This window comes from Eumetopias jubatus, unplaced genomic scaffold (assembly GCF_037043125.1).
Source record: "Eumetopias jubatus isolate StellerSeaLion01/CBP00866 unplaced genomic scaffold, mEumJub1_p1.0 scaffold_4, whole genome shotgun sequence".
Taxonomy (NCBI): Eukaryota; Metazoa; Chordata; class Mammalia; order Carnivora; family Otariidae; genus Eumetopias; species Eumetopias jubatus.
Genome location: NW_028274810.1, coordinates 42,581,680 through 42,596,032, shown reverse-complemented (window position 1 = coordinate 42,596,032; position 14,353 = coordinate 42,581,680). Strand labels below are relative to the sequence as shown.

The 14,353-nt window shown below is 37.1% G+C and overlaps 1 protein-coding gene across 1 annotated transcript in view; it reads left to right on the top strand.

Annotated features, from left to right (window-relative positions):
- The first annotated feature begins 983 nt into the window (after positions 1-983).
- Positions 984-14,353, top strand: part of MIGA1 (mitoguardin 1) — an 89,267-nt gene continuing 75,897 nt past the window's right edge. The window contains exons 1-2 of the mRNA XM_028102595.2: positions 984-1,065; positions 3,843-3,956. Of these exons, the coding sequence (XP_027958396.1) occupies positions 3,858-3,956 (99 nt within the window). The 5' untranslated portion in view covers positions 984-1,065; positions 3,843-3,857. The remainder of the gene's footprint in view (positions 1,066-3,842; positions 3,957-14,353) is intronic.

Below are 14,353 nucleotides of genomic sequence, written 5' to 3'. Positions count from 1 at the left end.
ATAAACAAAAAACAGACTCACAAATTCCAGGTTCTTCAGATGTCAACAGTACCATTTACTTTATAAGTGCAAAATATTTTCACATAGATTTCTGCACACTTTCAGTTATTATTTATCTAACAATGTCACACATAGCATTGTCATTCTCCCTCCCTATTTCCCATTTGACTAAACAGGAATTTTGAAAACTAACAGAAATGATTATTCATTCCTGTTCCTTAGGTAGGAATAGTAAAAACTGCTGTCACGTTTTAGTTATCCTTACAAAATTGTTTTGACATTTCACCACAAATATGCTCAGCAATTGGAAGTTTTAAATCCGCAGTTTTGGTGGAATGTTTTGGCTGAAGACTGCACATGGAAACAGCATCTTTTTTTGTTGTCGTTCTCCATTCCCCCACCCCCCGACCCCCCATTTGTTTACTGTGTGTTAGAACCTCAGAACAGGGTATACATACTCTGCCTAACAACTCATAGTTGTCCATATTTACATACTCTAATTCAGTGGGAAACATGGAGAAAAAGAGTAATTGAAATCAATAACTTCATCATACAGGGTTAGAATGCCTCTTAACATTCATTTGTTTAAGTGCTGCGGATATATAGTAGAAGTTCTTAATCTGGGATCCATGTATTGCTTTGGGGCGTCTGAACTTGAATATACTGTATATATTTTTTCTTTTAAACAATGTATGAGCGTGTCTATGAGCATTTTTCTGGGGTAATGTCCCCTAGTTTTCACCAGATTCACCGAATAGTCCTAGATCCCTCAAAAGGCTACGAAATACGATACCAGTTAACAGCATTGTAAAAACGCAGTTTTTCTTAAGTGGTCCTTAGATCCTTTTAGCAAGGCAGAAATCTCCTGCCCTAAACAAAAATGGCGGGAGCGGCTTCACACGTAGCCCCTCACGCAGAAAGGCTAGAAGGCCCCCGCCAACATTCTTTCCACCTTCCCAACGCTGACCCCGGAAGGACTCCGCCCCCGCGGCCAGGCGGCTGCTCAGCGCGGGGCTGCGGCGGGGAAGCAGGCTTGGGCCAGCCTCACCTGGCCTGGAGCACCAGGTACAAAAGTGGAGGGGGCGGGCGTTGGGGCGGGTGGGGTCGCTACGCTGGCGGGGCCGAGGCCGCGGGACTGGGCGTGGTGGGCGTGGTGGGGCGCGGGCTAGGGTCCCGGCCTTGGCCCTCAAGATTCTCAGTGCGGGTGAAGGAACAGAAAGCCAGGGAAGTCCCAACGCCAGGGGGAGGCCCTGAATCAGGGTGGGCTCCCGACCGCTCCGAGTCTGACTGAGGGCCTGGGCGGGCGATCCTGCGGGAGGCCCCTTTTCTGGTCCCTTGGTAAAGAACGGAGACCGCTGAGGAGACTGCTGTGGGGGTCGGGGGTGGGGGTCTTGTTGGAGGTAGGTGCCGCTGGTTGGTCCATGTTTCTGTTTGAATGCCAGTGGTTTGAGCAGGGAGTGGTTTTTGAATGGGGGAAGATTACGCTTTCTTTGCAGGTGCTTTCAGAGAATAATGCAGCATTGGGAGGATTGTGGCGTTGGGACCCTTCTGTAAATAAAGTTGCTCAACATTTATATTCTGGAGGGAGGACTCCAGAAGATCTTGCTCTTGCCCAGACTTTCATTATTACTGTTCTTTCATGATTGCAACAAAGCATTTTTGCTGTGTTTTTCTGAGTTCTGTTGTATGGGTTTAGGCTTCACGTCAAATTTTTTTAGGGTATTTCAGACTTTCATTTTTGCTGAAATTATAAAGTCCAAGCTGTAGAATAGAATTTTAGGTTGTTTAAGAAACAAACTCACACATTTTTAGCTCCGCAGTGGTTAGCTGGAGAGAAGCGAGTAATATTACATAATACGGTATTTTTGGTGATGTTTTAGTCTCTCTACAAATTTGAATAATTAAACTGCCTTGGTGTTCATCTTAATACTTATGAAAGCAAATGAAATGATTAGTTTGGTTTTTTTTTTACATTATTCAATTGTTAAGTTTAGAATCATTCCCTCAGTGATTTTAAGTTAAATGAGGTAGTTAGAATGCAAAAAAGGAGATTTGTCAGAACTCTTGTAAGAAAACCCCGGCAGCTTAAATTGAAATGTTTGCTTTATTTTCTTTCTCCTCTGCTTAAAAAATTCGAACCCTCTATTATGGAGAAAGTCACTTTGAGTGAATTACTCAGTTTTTTTTTTTTTTTAATGTAGCAAAGATGGCTTAATGATCCAGAATCTATTTAACTACTAAAAATGTTTCTCAAGCAGTTGTCAGTTTTGGGGGCGGACAGGATAAGTGTGCTTTTTTTTAGTGTAACATTTAAAAGAAAGTGACAAATGTAGGTGCTTAAAAAATTAAATATTTGAGAAGACTTATGAAAAGGAGTGATTCCTTGCCCAACCCCCCTTACACCCCTAGTCTCATTCCCCAGAGGACCATTTTTCTCTTGTTTGTTTCTTCATGGATTCCTTTGTTTTCTCAGTAATATGTTTATGTCAAAGTTTGTTGGTTGGAATAAATGTACTTCAATTAGAATTATACTGAGCCTGAACATTGTAATTAGAATATGGGGGGGGATTAAATTTATACTCTGTGAGTGTCACTAGTAGGGAATAAGGTTAGTGTCAGTAGCAGTAACCCACCTTGAGAAGTATTACTGTGTTTGGTTTGAAAGGGAACTACTGCTTAATCAGTGGTTTTGATACTTGTGTGAAGAAAAGATATTAACAAAAGGGTAGTTCGTTGGAGTCTACAAAAAGAGGAGAGAGATACGCAGAAATAAAGGACTTAAAGTATAGCTAGCCAATAAGCTTTTTATAGAGAGATTGCTAATGATTTTTATTTTCTCTTTAGTTATGTTTATGTGGTCCTATTCAAGGAAAAGAAATACTAGATTTGGCAGATGTAAACATTCTCGTTACTGGAGAAGCCTACTCTCTTGTGTACCAGAGACCTGTCTCAGGCTTTTAATTGGCCTAGATAAAATATTCCTCAGGATCCATTAATTTTGTACTCACCAGGCAGCCTTTTTAACTTTTTTTTTTTAAATTTAGCTCCTTACAGTTTTTTATTTTAGAGAGGGTATGTTTTGATGACATGTATAAGTATTCTTTTATTGGATAGTATATTTCCTTATTATAAATGAATAAATTTGTAAGCTAATTCATACATCAATACTATGTGAATTTGTTTAGTGTATGTCCAGCTAGATACAAAGATAAAATTGAGTTTCTGGCTTTGAAAAGCATGGACCCAGAGCCTGAACCATCATGTTTCTATGAAGGTTCTGCTACCTTTAAGGGCCTTTCTAAGAGATAGCTGCTTTCTCTGTAGACATCTGACTTCTCTTTCTTTGGTTTCAATAGAAATAGGTATTAAAACAATATTAAAATTTCATAGCATATGTGTGGCATTTCTTTGAAGATCTTTAAAATGGGCTAGTAGAAGAATAAGTCCCTGAGTTCCGAAGTTCAGTGAACTGAGTTTACTTTCTAGCCCCAAGGGTCCTGGTTCTAATCAGATTCCCTTGTAGGAAATAGGTGAGAAGAAATCAGTTTTAAATTACTGTTTAAAAGCCGAAATGTTTAACCAGAAAAAAGAGAATCTAGAACCTGAAATTTTCTAAGGAAAATGTGTTACCTGAACTCTTAGTTCAAATCTAACTCATTTTCTTTTTGGGTCCTTTGGTGATTAATAAATAAACTTTTAGCTCAGATAAATTTGGCTCATAATTTTCTTCAGGGAAGTATATCATGAATAATTAACTGCAAAAAAAAAACTGATAGAGTTAAATATTCAATTTGTATCTTTCATTTAGTGGCTCATATGTTTTTATGTTTCATTTAATGAAGATTAGAAGAGGAGTCATGTCAGAAGAAACAGTAAGCGAATCACAGTTTTCCTTGAAGACAGCAGTACTAAGAGTGTTTGATCTTCCTCTGTCTTGGTACTATTCTCTCTCCCAGGTAAAAAAAAAAAAAAAGAAAGAAACATAAAGTTGAATAATAAGTTTCTTGCTCAGAGCATAGTATTTTGTTTACAGTATTTAAATTTCAATTGAGGTTTTAAATGGTTCAGTCAAAATGTTTATTAAGGTAATTTAATACTTAACTTGGTTTTTATTTCATGGTTTCTTGTTGTTATCATATTAAGAACTTTTTAAAGGAGATTGTATTACTTTAAAAAAATAGTTCTGGGGTGCCTGGCTGGCTCAGTTGGAAGAGCAAGTGACTCTTGATCTTGGGGTCATGAGTTCGAGCACCATGTTGAGTGTAGAGCTTACTTAAATAAATAAATTAAATTAAAGTAGAAAAAATAGTCCTTTTTTTTTTAAGAGATTTTTTATTTATTCATTTGAGAGAGAGCAAACGAGAGCACGAGCCGGGGGGAGGGTTAGAGGGAGAGGGAGAAGCAGACTCCCCACCGAGCAGGGAGCCTGGTACCTCATAAATGAAATTATGTAATATTTGTCTTTGGGGGACTGGCTTATTTTACTTAGCATAATGTCCTCAAGTTTCATCCATTTTGTAGCATGTCAGAATTTCCTTCTTTTCCCAGGTTGAATAACATTTGATTTTATGGACATAAACCACATTTGGTTTATCCATTCATCCACTGCTGGTCATTTGGGTTACTTCCATCTTTTGGCTCTTGTCAATGATGGTGCTATAAACATAATTGTATGAATATCTATTCAAGTCCCTGCTTTCAGTTCTTTTGGATGTATACCTAGAAGTGAAATTGCTGGATCATACGGTGATTCTATGTTTAATTTGTTGAGGAACTGGCATATTGTTTTCCATAATGGCTCCACCATCACTTTTTATTTCTACCAGCAGTGGACAAGGGTTCCAGTTTCTCCACATTCTCACCAACACCTGTTATTTTCTGGCTTTTTGATAGTAGCCACCCTAATGGGTATGAGTTAGTATCTCATTGTGGTTTTGATTTGCATTTCCGTAGTGATTAGTGATGTTGAGCATCTCTTCATGCACTTATTATCCATTTGTATATCTTCCATGGGAGCAGTCCCTTTATTTTTAATATTTGCTTCTAATGCAATTTGTGCTTCATTGTACTAAAGAAAAAGGTACATATGGAAAGTGGCATTTAGTTCACTAAAGTTATACCAAATATCATCAAATCCAAGATGATCATTTTTGACATTTCAATATTTGTAAAACTTGCTTACATATTAAAATGAATAGTATCTCAGATGGGTGAAATATAGTGTAATTTTACATGTGTATAGGAAAGGATGTTGCACAGTTAAGAGGTATGAGAATAGTAATTACTACCTAGTGGTCACTATATTTAAGACATTATTTATGTCCTTTATACATAAAATGTCTGTAATCCACTAAGTAACCCTGGAATTTGGAAATCATCTCCATCTTACAGATCTGGAGGCTTCAAGAGCTTCATCAACTTGTCTAAAAGGGCAAATAATAGGGGTACCTGGGTGGCTCAGTTGGTTAAGCATCAGATTCTTATTTTATTTTATTTATTTGAGAGAGAAAGAGTGTGCAAGCAGAGGGAGGGAGAGGGACAAGCAGACTCCACACTGAGCCCCACGCAGAGCTTGATCTCAGGACCCTGAGATCAGGACCTAAGCTGAAATCAAGAGTCACTTGCTTAATGACTGAGCCACCCAGGCGCCCCAAGCATCTGACTCTTGATTAGGTCTTGATCTCAGGGTTGTGAGTTCAAGCTGGGTGTGGAGCCTATTTTAAAAGTGCAAATAATAATGTGAGTTTTTAACTCGTACCTCTGTGATCCCCAAATCCATTTTTTCTCTTTTCCTTTCTCTCCTTTTTCAGGACTACATGCTTAAAAGAAAATTTGACAAATATGGAAGAGAATTAAAAGAGAAAAAAAATTATCAACAGTTCTTTTATAAAAGCTTATTTGCTATACCTTCTCTAAGTCTTTTATTTTTGTAAATATCTCTCTGCCCTCCACTCCCCAGACCGCTCCCCCATTTGAGATTATAAAGTTCTATATTTTGAGCATTTTCTGTTATTAGAAATGCTTTATGAATATAGATGTACTATAGTCTATTGAATATTTCTCTGTTTTTGTGTTTCTGGTTTGTTTCAACAGTTTATTATTTATATATAAGTCTGTCCAATTTTTAGATTTTTTTATGATAGTGTATTTCTAGAGATGAAAATATTGAGTCTAAATATTTGGTATTCTTTTATTGTATATGTTATCATACTGTTTGGATGACATTTGGAGACTAGCAGCTCCACTGTATGTAAAGCACTGTGCTACACATTTTATATTAGGTACATTTACAAATTTATTTAATCCTTACAATGATCCTAAAGTAATATTATTCTTTAAAATGTATTATTTATAAATGTGTATTATTCTTTAAAATGCTAATACATTTATATGGTTCATATATCAAAACCACACACACGTACATATACATACATGGAGAGGTTTTACTGTCTTGGTCCCCATCTACTTCCTACAGGTAACCATTTGGATTACTTGAATATCTTTTAGGGTTTCCTTAATCACATATCTGCAAAAGCAATTATATACTTATTTTTTCCTCTTTCTTATAAAAGAGGAAAGCATGGAATGAGTTTTGAGTACTAAGTACCATGGGGCTCCTGGGTGGCTCAGTTGGTTAAGCAACTGCCTTTGGCTCAGGTCATGATCCTGGAGTCCCAGAATCGAGTGTGACATTGGGCTCCCCGCTCAGCAGGGAGTCTGCTTCTCCCTCTGACCCTCCCCCCTCTTGTGTTCTCTCTCTCTCAAATAAATAAATAATATCTTAAAAATAAATAAGTAAATGTCAATACTAAGTACCATGGCCGAGAGTAGAGAATGTATCATTTAGTTTACCTGCACTACCTATGTTCCTGCTTTTTTATACTTAAATTATTTCCTGGAGATCTTTCTGTATTAATATATATATAGATCTTTTTCTTTTTTTTATTCATACAGCTATGTAGTATTTGTATACATGAACATTTGTGTCATTTCTGATCTTGTACTGTTACAAACAGTTATATAGTGAGTAAGTTTGATACACCCCAATTCATACAGGCATAGGCGTGGGGTACAGGTATAGGCACAGGATAAATTTTTAGACTTTGAATTTCTGGGCCAAAGAGTAAATGTATTTGAATTTTGATAGATACTATTAAATTGCCTTCTGTAGGAATAGTATTATTTTGTACTCCCCAAATTTGGGGAGTTTTGCCATTCTGGTAGGTGAGAATGGTATTTCATCATGATTTTAATTTTATATCTTATATGTTAAGCTGAGAATCTTTTCATAGATTTAAGAGCAATTTGTATTAATTATGAATATTTTCAAGGCTTTTGTTTGTCATTTCTAAGTTGCTCTGCAGATTGGCTATACCAATGCACAGTCTTCATCAATCTTAATCATTTGATGATGTCTTTTTTCACAGTCTAGAAATCAGAGTGTTAGTTTTTTTAAATGTTTATTAGCATTTGGTATTTCTTCTTTAGAAATTACTTTTGTATCCTTTGCGTATATGATTCTACTATACCACCTACTTTTCAATGCTAAGAGTAATTTTCTGAGGCCAGGTGTATCGGCCAACTTGTTCCATGAGATATTTTTAAAAATAATATAAAGAGTCATTGCAGGTAAACTTAAGGATACATTTTTTACTCTCAGCCATGGCACTTAGTATTCAAAACTCATTCCATGCTATCAGTGCCCTAAGATAGGTCAGCAAATTACAGCCTCTAAGTGAAATCAAGGCCACCACCTGTTTTTGCAAGTAAAGTTTTATTGGGACACAGCCGTACTCATTTGTTAATGTATTATCTGTGACTGCTTTTGCACTATAACAACAGAGCTAAGTGGTTGCAGTAGAGATTATATGTTCCACAAGCCTAAAATATTTACTACTTGGCCTATGCCGAAAAAGTTTGTTGACTAAGGAAAAGCTCAGAGCTCTTGTTCTGTAACTTTAGAATCGGATTGATTTTTTTAAAATAAAAAGACATGTAAGATTTTTTTGTTCATTAGTTCAGCCTCCAAAAATTGAGAAGCCATGTTGGATGCAATTCAGTTATATATTTAATTGCATAGTGAGATGTCATCTGTGTGACTGAAGCAATTTTAATAGATGATGGAAGACATACATGGATTTAAACACCTTCGATGATGCATCTTGATTCATGTTTCACCACTGTGGAATTGTGTGATCTTTGGCAGGTTACTTAACCTCTTTGAAGCCAATTTATCATGTTTGACATGCAATAAAGATGAGTGAGCACCCCAATAAATGTTAACTCCTATTATATTTACCTGTCATTTATTTAAGGAATAATACATTTTCCAAGTATTTGTTCTTTCATTTAGTGAATACATACTCTAAACAAAATACTTAAGTCTCTTTTGCTTCTGTAGTTTTCTTAAGGATTATTTTGGTATCCTTAAGGTCATTAAGATGGTATTACTTTATCGTGTTAATACAAGCAGATTCTATTTTTCAGCTGGAAAACACAACATAAAGAGATAAGTAGTTTAGTTGATTCTCCAAATTCAGAGTGTTAAGTGAGAAAGACAAAGAATTAACTGAGCACTTAAAAAATAAAAATCTGTCTAAATGCAGTGTGGCTTCCTGAATTGGTCCTGGAATAGAAAAAGAACATCAGTGGAAAAACTGGTGAAATCAGAATAAAGTCTATAGTTTAATAATGTTGTACTAATGTTTGTTTTTTTTGTTTTATTTTATGTTAATTTTTTAGTTTTATAAGATGTTAGCATCAGGAAAATCCTAAGTGATGGATTTTCAGGAAAATCCTAAGTGATGCAAAGATACTATCTTTGCAGTTTTTCTGTAAATCTAAAATTATTTCAGGGTGCCTTGGTGGCTCAGTCATTAAGTGTCTGCTTTCGGCTTAGGTCCTGATCTTGGGGTCCTGGGATTGAGCCCCATGTTGGGCTCCCTGCTCAGCGGGGCATCTGCTTTTCCCACTCCCTCTGCCCCTCCCCTGCTTGTGCTCTGTTTCTCTCAAATAAATAAATAAAATCTTCAAAAAAAATAAAAATATAGGTTCAAACTGTTGAACATTTTTTAATTAAAATAAATTAACATTAAATAATAGCTCACATTTTTTAATGCCTGCTATGTGTCAGATATTACTTTATGTATGTTATCTAAACAAAACAACCCTATGAGGGAGATGTTATTCCTGTTTATTCAAGAGTTTACAGTTTGCATGTAGTGTTTTCTAGTTATCAGAGAGATTCACTCAAAGTATACCTATTAAGCCTCTACTGTGTTTCGGTCAAGATATAAAGTGGTGAGCAAGATCTAGGCATAATTCTTAGCCCTTACTGAGCTTAGAACCTCAATAAAGTTTGTAGAAACTGCCCTTTCTCCCCCAAAGAAAGGTGTAAGTACTGTGTTTGAGGAATAGATCAACTGAATTCTTTATGCTGAAAAAAGGGAAATAAAGTTATTGGAGCAGGAAACTGGTGCATGACTATTCTCTGTCTCCAGAGAACATTAGATGGTAGGGGACTTGACAAGAGCATTAAACAATAGCATCAGGTTATGAAGTGTGAAATCTGAGCATAAGGAGTCGTTTTCTTTTCCTTTGTATTCTCAGTGTCTGGGCCATAAATAGATGCTCAATTCATGTTGAGTGAATAGGACATGTGTCTAGTTCTCATTTGCCTGGAGGTGAGGAAATGGACTGTATCACCATAGAAAGCCCCTCTGAGCTGGGATTCTGAGATGCTATTTCCAATGTTCCAGGCAATGATATAGGAAGCAATTGACTTCCCTCTGGGAGGGAAAAAAGCAACAAAACAAGAATTGATAGGCAAGAGTAATATTAGAGACTTTCAAACGTTGTGTTTTCTAGATTACTTAGGATAAACATTTTCTCTGGGAAATTTGTTGCTTTTTTTGTCATGGAAAAGGTTTCTTTTTTCATGAGATTATGACTGTAAACTTCAATAGGTCTTTTATATAAAAATAATAACTAACATATAAACAGAACTTGGATCTTAATAAAAGTGAATTGATTTTTATTGTATTTGAATTTATATTAGTAAAGAACATTATATGTCTGATGGAGTAGTTTTAATTTCGTATTTATATCATAGTGGTTCTTTAACTTCAGTGCCCTTGGATATAGAACTGACGATTTTTTTTTTTTAAGATTTTATTTATTTATTTGACAGAGAGACACACAGCAAGAGACACAGCAAGAGACACAGCAAGAGAACACAAGCAGGGGGAATGGGAGAGGGAGAAGCAGGCTTCCCGCTGAGCAAGGAGCCTGATGCGGGGCTCAGTCCCAGGACCCTGGGATCATGACCTGAGCCGAAGGCAGATGCTTAACAACTGAGCCACCCAGGTGCCCCTAGAACTGACAATTTAAGCAGACACTATCACTTAACTGTGATTGGGCCTTTATTAATAGATTATTTACTTTAATGGAGGTCTTAATTTTCTTATCTTACATTTACTTCTGCAGTAAATACTAATTTTTACATTTGATCTAAGATTAATATTTTTTTGCTAATGAGGTCATGGCGGTTTATAAAAGATACTGAAAATTAAGAAGATGTTCTTAATAATAGCGCTACTTTTATTTTTAATTAAAAAATTTTTTTAAGATTTTATTTTTAACTAATCTCTATACCCAGTGTGGGGCTTGAATTCACAACCCTGAGATCAAGAGTTCCATGCTTCACTGACTGAGCCAGCCAGTTGCCCCAATAATAATGCTATTTTTAGAATTTATTTTATTATTGGGTCTTTGGCATCCAGATTGAAGGAACTGTTGTTTTTTTTTCCCAAATCTCATTTAGTTGGTCTTAACACTGAAGGTATGGTTCCAGAGGGAAAAACAAATCTAAAGAAATAAAAACTTATGGGGCTCCTGGGTGGTGCAGTTGGTTAGGCATCTAACTCTTGGTTTTGGCTTGGGTTATAATCTCAGGGTCTGCAGATCCGGCCCTGGGTCGGGCTCCACACTTGGTGTGAAGTCTGCTTGGGACTCTCTCTTTCTCCCTCTGCCCCAGTTCTTTCCCTCTCTCAAATAAATAAATCTTAAAAAAAAATTTGCTAATGCCTGTAATAGAGACATTGCTTAAGAGAATAATTCTTAAAGTTTGTGAAGGGAAAAAAGTTTGAGGTGGTATTGGAATGTTCTATATTTTCTGTATTTCTATATTTTCTATATTTTCTTGATAGTTTTGAAGGAATTTAAATGGACTTGGAGGAAAAGTAGAGTAAGGATAGTTTTAAATTTTATGTTAGATCATAGTCACTGAGGCCACATGCTAATGGCAAATGCAAGTAAATCATTTCTGGTATTCCAGAAAATGAGCAAATTTTTTTTTTAAGATTTGATTTATTTATTTGACAGAGAGAATACAAACAGGGGGAGCGGTAGGCAGAGGGAGAGGGAGAAGCAGGCTCCCTGTTCATCAGGGAGCCCGATGTGGGCCTCGATCCCAGGACCCTGGGATCATGACCTGAGCCGAAGGCAGATGCTTAACTGACTGAGCCACCCAGGCGCCCTGAAAATGAGCAGTTTTTATGTGTAGAATCCAGATGTTATTTTAAAAACAGATTTATTGAGGTATAATTGACACACATTGCACTGTCTGTATTTAAAATACAATTTAAGTTTTAACATACATGTGTATATTATACCTGTGAATTCTTTTTTTTTAATTTTATGTATTTATTTGTCAGAGAGAGTGAACGAGCGCAGGCAGGCAGAGGGAGAAGCAGGCCCTTCTGAGCAAGGAGCCTGATGTGGGACTTGATCCCAGGACCCTGGGATCGTGACCTGAGCCAAAGGCAGACACTCATCTGACAGCCACCCAGGCGTCCCTATATCTGTGAAATTCTTGCCACAGTCAGGATAATGAACATATCCACGATCTCCAAATTTTCTCATTCCCCTTTGTAGTCTCTCCCTTTGCATCTCCCTAAGTCCCCTCCCTCACTTTCCCCCAGGCAACCACTGATCTGCTTTTGATCACTATAGATTTGTTTGCATTTTGTTTTATATAAAATGGAATCATACAATATGTACTTTCTTTTGTCTTTTTTTCTTTCACTTAGTCTGACTTTGAAATATATGCATGTTGCGTATATCAATAGTTAATTCTATTTCATCACTGCATAGTATTCCATTGTATGGATATACCACAGTTTGTTCAGCTGTTGGTAGACATTGGGTTGTTTCCTATTTTTATTTTTTAATTGTAAGTAAAGCTGCTAAGAATATTCCCATACAAGTCTTTGTATGGACATATGCTTTCATTTCTCTTGGGAGTGGAACAATTGAATCATAAGATAGGGATATATTTAATTAAAAAAATTTTTAAACATTTTAAAAAAATTTTATTTGAGAAAGAGAGCAAGCAGAGAGGGACAGAGAGGGAGGGAGAAGGAGGGAGAATATGGAGCAGACTCCTCACTGAGCAGCGAGATCATGATCTGAGCCAAAAACAAGAGGTGAATGCTTAACCAACTGAGCCACTCAGGCACCATGAGATATATTTAATTTTTTTAAAAAATGCCAGACTTCTTCCAAAGTGGCCATATCATTGGTATGGCCAGTCTTTTCATTTTAGCCATTCTAATAGGATAGCAGAATCTCATTGTGGTTTTAATTTGATTTTCCCTAATGACCAGTAATGTTGAACATGCTTTCTTTTTTTTTTTTTTAAAGATTTTATTTATTTATTTGACAGAGAGAGACACAGCGAGAGCAGGAACACAAGCAGGGGGAGTGGGAGAGGGAGAAGCAGGCTTCCCGCTGAGCAGGGAGTCCGATGTGGGGCTCAATCCCAGGGTCCTGGGATCATGACCTGAGCCGAAGGCAGCCGCTTAACGACTGAGCCACTCAGGCGCCCCTGAACATGCTTTCATATGCTTATATGCCATCCGTAAATCTTTGCTGATGTGTCTATTCAAAGCTTTTGCCCATTTTTTAATTGGGTTGTTTTGAGAATTTCTTATATACCTTGGGTATGATTCCTTTATCAGATCTATCATTTGTAACTATTCTAGTCTGTAGATTGTCTTTTCAACTTCTGGAAAGTGCTATTTATGTATGGATGGATGTTTTTAAACATTTATTTTAGAGAGAGAGCTGTGCAAGCAGGAGACAGGGCAGAAGGAAGGGAGAGAAAGAATCTCAAACAGACTGCCTACTGAGTGCAGAACCCAGTGCAGGCTTGATCCCATGACCCTTGAAATCATGACCTGAGCTGAAATCAGGAGCCAGAGGCCTAACTGACTGAGCCACCCAGGCACCCCTAAGCAATGCCTTTTAAAGAGCAGAAGTTTTGAATTCTGAAGTCCATTTGTCAACTTTTTTCTTTTTTTTTTTTTTAAAGATTTTATTTATTTATTTGACAGAGAGAGACACAGCGAGAGAGGGAACACAAGCAGGGGGAGTGGGAGAGGGAGAAGCAGGCTCCCCGCCGAGCAGGGAGCCCGATGTGGGGCTCGATCCCAGGACCCTGGGATCACGACCCGAGCCGAAGGCAGCCGCCCAACCAACTGAGCCACCCAGGCGCCCCTTTCCTTTTTTTTTTTTAATGGATCAGGTTCTTGGTGTCATCTCTAAGAAATATTCGCCTAACCAAAGGTCACAAAGATTTTTTCGTATGCTTTTTTCTAGAACTTTTATAGTTTTAGATTTTATATTCTTGGAGTTTTAGGTTTATGATCCATGAGTGAATTATTGTATGTAGTGTGAAATTATATAGTATATAGTCTTTTGGAATTGGCTTTTTTCACTTAACATAATGCATTTGAGATTCATTCACATTGTTGTGTGTCTGAATATTATGACCTTTTTCATTGCTGAGTATTCATTCCATTGTATGGGTGTACCAGTTTATCCATTTATCTGTGGAGGGACATTTGTAGGTCTTGGTGGATTTCTAGACTACATAGATTTTCTATGTTTTCTTCAAGAAATTTCTTCCTTGAGAGACACCTGGGTGGCTGAGTCGGTTAAGCGTCTGCCTTCAGCTCGGGTCGTGATTCCAGGGTCCTGGGATCGAGCCCTGCATCGGGGCTCCTTGCTTGTTGGGGAGTCTGCTTCTCCCTCTGCCTGCTCTGCCTTCTGCTCCCCCTGCTTGTTCTCTCTCTCTCTCTGACAAATAAATAAAATCTTTAAAAAAAGATATTTCTTCCTTGAATTTACTTTTGACAAAAATAGGTTGACTGTATTTGTACAGGTTTATTTCTGAATTCTGTTCTGTTGCATTGATCTATATGCCTATTGTTTTGTCAATACCACACTGTTTTAATTACTGTAGCTTTATAGTTAATTTTGAAATTGGCTAGAGTAAGTTCTCCAACTTCCT